General features: G+C 47.2%; 1 protein-coding gene across 2 annotated transcripts; it reads right to left on the reverse strand.

The window, feature by feature from the left end:
• Window positions 1-256: 256 nt before the first annotated feature.
• Window positions 257-5,906, reverse strand: CUNH19orf24 (chromosome unknown C19orf24 homolog). Of its 2 annotated transcripts, none has more exons than XM_026064854.1 (3): window positions 5,565-5,906; window positions 5,045-5,161; window positions 257-4,443 (listed from the first exon to the last, which is right to left on the reverse strand). In XM_026064854.1, exons 1-3 carry the CDS (start codon window positions 5,846-5,848, stop codon window positions 4,440-4,442), a joined length of 405 nt encoding a protein of 134 aa, XP_025920639.1. In that variant the 5' UTR covers window positions 5,849-5,906; the 3' UTR covers window positions 257-4,439. The 2 variants fall into 2 exon arrangements, with proteins under 2 accessions (XP_025920639.1, XP_025920638.1); XM_026064853.1 differs by having other exon boundaries at window positions 5,045-5,206.
• Between the last annotated feature and the right edge of the window lie 11 nt (window positions 5,907-5,917).

Below are 5,917 nucleotides of genomic sequence, written 5' to 3' on the forward strand. Positions count from 1 at the left end.
AAACTTGGAACAAACAGGGAGATGATCAATGAAGGGGAGCACTAGGCAAACGTGTAAGGAGAAAAGTGTGGAGGATCCAATAAATGAAAAGGGCTGATGGCATAAGTTATTGCCAAGCAGAAAGCAAGAGAATGCTGTTAGCGCAGCTGAGCAAAGAAAGGCTCCAAGAAGGCACCATCCAGACCAGATCAGCATGTGAGGCAACTCCACAGAATAATCCCAAACGCCGGCTGCCAGGTTCATTACAATAGAGGAGTCTGGTGAAATGGAATGTTTTATTTTATTTGTTTGAAGATACAATGGAGGTGGATGCTGTAAACAAAAGGAAAGTAAAACAATCAATCAATACAAGACTGGTTGCTATTTAAAAATAAATCAACAATTCAAGCAGGAGGGCGAAAGACTAGCTCCTCCATTTCGGAAAGCACAGACAATAACACAGTGCACTCAAGTGCTGTTTTATTGACTTCTTGGCAATCTGTTCAGACCACAAGTCCATCTCCCAGCACTTTAATGCTGCAGCTCCCATTCAAGTCACATGTACAAATGAAACAAAACAGAAGTACGTTATTAACAATAGAGAGCCGATGCTCATATTGCTCTCCGTCAGTCTCATTAACCTCAGCACACGGTCCAGTCGATTTGCCTAGTAGTTCAATATCAACAGTGGAGGATTCGATACAGCCCTCCAAGATCAGAGAGGCAATTATGTAAACTTTTAAAGTTAGGCTTTGGCTTAAACAATAATGATTGTTTCAAGCAGATTCTGTAGCAGTCACTTGTGACGCACACAGGTTGGCGACTGTGCAGCATCATAGAGAACTGTGTACTCCAGTCTTGGTCCTCAGCACCCCTTGCTCTCAGCAGCTCTGCCAGCCTTTGGCCAAGTCAGGCTTTTGGCAAGGACTGGCAGGAGCGCTGCGAGCAGTACAAGGCAGCAGCCAGAGTCCACAGTGCCTCCTCCTAACACCCTGATTCATTCCGGAAAAAGAAAGTGCAGCAGTAGCTCGTGAGGCGTAAGCCCGTGCAGACGCAGACACATGTTCCTCCGAGCAGCACGTATTCATACAAGCGCAGCACTGCATCAGTKCAGCTGTGCAGCTTCCAGACCAGAGCTGTCTCATAGGCGCTGGCTCAGGGCTCATGTGCATCTATGAATATTCTAAAAAACTACTAAAAGTTCTAACTGTTGAGAAGAGACCTACTAGGCTATCAACATGGAAACCAAATACACTTGAAGTAACAAAAACTGTAACTGAAATAGCCTACTGAACTGCTCTCTTATTAGGAAAATACAATGCAAGGCTTTAAAAGCCGCTATTATTAGCAAGATTCTCCCACAAAAGCCAATACTGGCCTCATGCTGATTGCCCACGGGTACAGTGCTCCACCTCTTTGAGGACAGGCTGCTGCTATAGTTTCAATTTACATTCTTCTTCCAGGAGAAATGAGATCGGTAAAAGGTGTACTGAGCAATAGATTTGTACTTGAAGGAGTCTCAGATCTCTGTTACTAGCATTTTTGTTTTCTCCTCTCACAAAATGCATTAACAATGATTTAGAATAACCAGAAGTCCAAAAGAGCAGGAATGTCAAGTCTTGATCTACAAAGAGCTAATGCAGACTACCGATTCCTTCCAATACGCAGGATGGTTCAGGGGAAAAGGGGGTCATTGACTACAGCTCAAACCTGTCTCTAGACAAAACAGAATCAGATTAAAAGTGACAGCAATACTACGTTACAGCCTCAGTATCATCAATTTATTCTCCATAGGATGAAATTCACTCCTTTAAAGAGGGCCAGCACAAAGACCTCTAAAAACATGTATGTGGTGCATAGATATTGGGCTGGCACACTCTGGGGTAATCTGAGGCCTTCAAATTAATTAGCTTTTCCCTACTTAGTACCAGAATAGGGGCCTTGTTACAGGTTCTAGCTATATCCACGTTTTTCCCTTCTCAAATTCTAAGCACCTACTATAGCAAAATCAGGTTCCGTCTAAATTATTTTTGTGACAAGACCTACAGCTTGATGTCCCCTCTTTGATCAAAATCATTCAACTGTTAATATTAAAAATGTTTTTGGAACCATTCATTCCTGCAAGGTGAAGAAACTTAAAGACTGCAAAACCCATCCGTCCAACGAAGAGAAATGCCTGAAGAATAATAAAGTAAATCACCTCAACTAAAGAAAAGCCAATGAATGTGTCAGTCGAAACGCTGAGCCAGAGCATATAAGTGGACTGAAATACAGTCAGATTTACCTGGCTTGTGTACAATCCTTTAGAGAATCAATTTTGCAAAGGGAGTTGAAGAGCTAAGAAAAGTATCAGCATGTGCACATGACCTGCACCTGCAAGGAGGCTAGACACCACTGAATCAAACAAATCAGCTCTCTCATCGCCCAAAGGGCAGCAACAGCCAGATTTAGCCATTACTGCTATCCTCACAGAGGAATGCAGCAAATCTTTTCATCTCTGCATCAGCTAAACGAGCAGAAAGTATCTAAAGTAGGCATGAAAGGACAAAAATGATATGAAATTAGGGCACATTCAAGTGATGTGTTCACATGACAACATTACTAAAAATATATATTTTTTAAAAAATCTTCTGCACATGTGCAAGCCAAAGAGCTCACAGCATCTGGGGTGACATCTCGCCAGGAAACCTCACCAACTCTGCATTGAGAAATGCTGCCCCTTGCACGGGTGAGCACCAGGAACACAGCACTCCGTTTCCTGCCTCACGGGGGATTTCAGAGCAGCAGCTAGACCCTGAGCTCACAGGTGACCGGCTGCAAATCCATTTGTCATTGCTACTTGACAGGAATATCCCTTTCACCCCCGCAACGCTCTTTTTGTTAAGTGCCAGTTTTGCCCCTTATCTAGAGAGGATGTTAACCAAAAGAAAAGAACCATTACTCTAAAGATATTCCCAACCTTAATTTTAAAGAAAAGGTCCATAGCCTTAAAGCTGCACCTCTTCAACAGGGAACTTCCTGGCCTGCAGGGTAACTTCCCTTGGGTTCTCACAACAAAGGCACTACCAATTTGGGGTGAAGTGGGACTTAAGGATACAGGTTTGCAGTGCCTGTAGCTTTCAAGGAACGGCCCTCCTTTCATGGCTGAAATGTGCTGTAAACAGGAGCACTTTGCAAGCAGTTTCTACCATCTTAGCAGTAGGTCCATACCTAACAATGACATTAGGAAAGAGATCTTCTGCACCCATTCACATTTGGTTCTACACTGTAGGAACCCGAATATCAACCCAAACATCCAGCTAAGGAACCTCCCAGTTTGCTGGGCTGACAATGAGACATAATTCGAGCACCAGAAAATAGAGTGAAACTCCAGGCCCCTTCATGAAGAGATTATTTCTGAGCCAGGGATGTCTCAGTTTTAGAATCACAGTCCATAAGGGTCTGGCATCAATGCTTTCTCTGGTCCTCCTTTTCCAGTTGACAGTCGTTCAAAGACAAGTCATTCATCACACCAGAAGCAAGATTTGCCAACTCAGACTGCCACAGCAGTCTGGCGATCTCAGGTGATCTCAGACAGAGCCAGCAGTTCAAAATCCAGAAGCCTGGTAGACGGCACATATTTCTCCAGTGAATGTGCCATTGCAGGCACTCTGGCTTGCAACTGGGAAGAACGGTCTGAACACTCGCAACCCCAGTCTACACAAACTGATACTCCCGTTCCTTTGGGCCCACTGGCACCTTTCACTTGTAAACACATCTGTGCTTTCTAAGCCCAACTAGTGACCTGTATTATCATCATGTGTAACTACTAACCCTGTAACTACAAGAACTTTGATGCATTTAACTCACTGCTCCTTCCCCAAGCTATTCTGTCTGCCTGAACTAAGGCAACACTATCCACATCCACCGCTCATAACAGATAACAAGAGCTCTCCCAACTCATCAGATGCTGAGTTGATTACAGAGACATTTACTAAAGAAGTAACCCGATACGGCATGAAGGAAACAAGATCCGCCTCCAAAAGGAATCCACTTGCCTGATACTTTAAGCTGACTGCGGCAGTCAGTGGAGAGAGAGATATGAGTACATATAAAATACTGATAAGATTCATAGGCCAGCAGACATAGTTGCAATACTTGAGTCCAGAGCCAGAAGTTTTCATATGCTGAGTACTCATCCAGGAGTCACATTTTCATTAGCAAGCATCTCCCTGTGCAGTTAACAACACTCAGTGCAGCATCATTTAGTTTGCAACTCCACCTTTCCCAACAAAATGTGTGAAGGAAATAGGTTTGGTCCCCTTCCCCCTGCCCCAGCTACAGAAGTTTTTGTGCTGTTAATTAGTACTCATTATAAGCAATTAGAACAAATAAAACCCGAGGATTGGTAAGGTGATTCCACCGGTGGACTTGCACCTCTTGGTCAGTCTATGCAGYTGAAGCCACTGGTCGACCCCAAATCATCTGGAAAACAGAAGACACCCAGCACCAGAATGAGCATGTACAACTTGACAGACCACTACCAACCTCAAAACAGCTGGGGGAGCTGAGAGGCCAGCAAGTGAGCTATGCCTAGGTATACATTTCTCCTCGGCCTTAAAAAAAAGACCCTCCAAAGAAATCAGACTTGCATGATCCACAAACCAATAGCACATCACCATGACAGCATCAATATATGCCCCAAAGGGACCATGGGTTCTAGCTGCGATTTGACTTGTGAGTTATTCCTCCACTGGAGAAACAGAGAAGTTTTTGTTTTCCTCCCTAATGCAGGCAGCCTTAGCCTGGGACACGTAGGATGCCTGTCCCTCCTACTGGCTTGTTAAGCATGAGAGTGGTGCTTCAAGCACCAACGGTCTGTAACRCTGGGTAGGTCCCTTTCAATGTGGTTGGTCAGAAACCAAAAAGAAGTGAGATAAATCTGTGTGCTAATACAGAAAGACAACACACAGAAAAGTTTAATTCATGCAGATCTGATTATGGGATCTGTCCCAAAGCTTACACATCTTTAGAAAAGGAGACCCTTAGCCACTTTGAGGAAAAAAATTGCAAAATATCCACTTACCGCTTCAGATTTCTTGTCTCAAACACTGTGTCCTCATCGCTGTCAAAGGAAGCCATCTCTATGTTTTCATCGTAGTTTGAAAGAAGACCGTATTTCTTCCGCTGAGGTTTCTTCAACCTGAAATTAGTTTTGAGTTCGTTTCTGGGTCGCTCTGATCTAGAACTTAGGTACACAAAGACGGCAGGGTAAGCGCTCTTTCACACGCAACACGACCGGTTTGCAAGGAGACACGGCCTTCCTTAGTCAAAGGGCAAAACGCATGGAACCAGGGGACTTTTGTCACGGGAGTATTTAGGGCAATCGATAACGGCGTCAATTTACAGTGGCGGTTCTCCGCCAGCAGAAGCCACCCGGGCCAAATAKGGAAAACAGCTACAGGGCCAAGGGGGGGATCTGGGCCAGGGACCAGCCCTCAGGCTGGGGCAGGGGGGGATCCGGGCCGGGGGGAACCAGCCCCCGGGCCGGGGCAGGGGGGGGATCCGGGGGGAGCAGGCGCCGGGCCGGGGCCCCCCGCACTCACCGCAGCGCCCGCAGGAGGAAGTAGACCGCGGCCAGCGCGGAGAGGGCGCTGAGCACGTACACGGCCCGCTTCAGCACCGGCAGCACCGGGCCCTGCGGCAGCCCCGGGCCCCGCGGCGTCCCCGGCCGCGTCCCGTTACCCGCGGCGGCCCGCGGCGGCCCCGTGCCGTTGAGCGGGCTCGGGGCGGTCGGAGGAGCGGGGGACTCGGCCCAGCCGCCGCGCAGGAGGAGGAGAAGGAGGAAGAGGAGGAGGAGGAGGCGGCAGAGGGGCTCCAGTCGGAGCATGGCCGGGCCGGGCGCAGCGGCAAGCGGCGCCTCGGAGGCGGCGGCGCAGGAAGGCTGCGGGCCGGTGCC

This window comes from Apteryx rowi, unplaced genomic scaffold (assembly GCF_003343035.1).
Source record: "Apteryx rowi isolate R43461 unplaced genomic scaffold, aptRow1 scaffold_220, whole genome shotgun sequence".
NCBI lineage: Eukaryota > Metazoa > Chordata > Aves > Apterygiformes > Apterygidae > Apteryx > Apteryx rowi.

Coding starts and splice junctions, on each gene's coding strand:
- CUNH19orf24 (XM_026064853.1), bottom strand. CDS start 5,848: ATGCTCCGACTGGAGCCCCTCTGCCGCCTCCTCCTCCTCCTCTTCCTC. Junction 5,207..5,564: donor TTCCTCCTGCGGGCGCTGCG/GTGAGTGCGGGG, acceptor TGTGTACCTAAG/TTCTAGATCAGAGCGACCCA.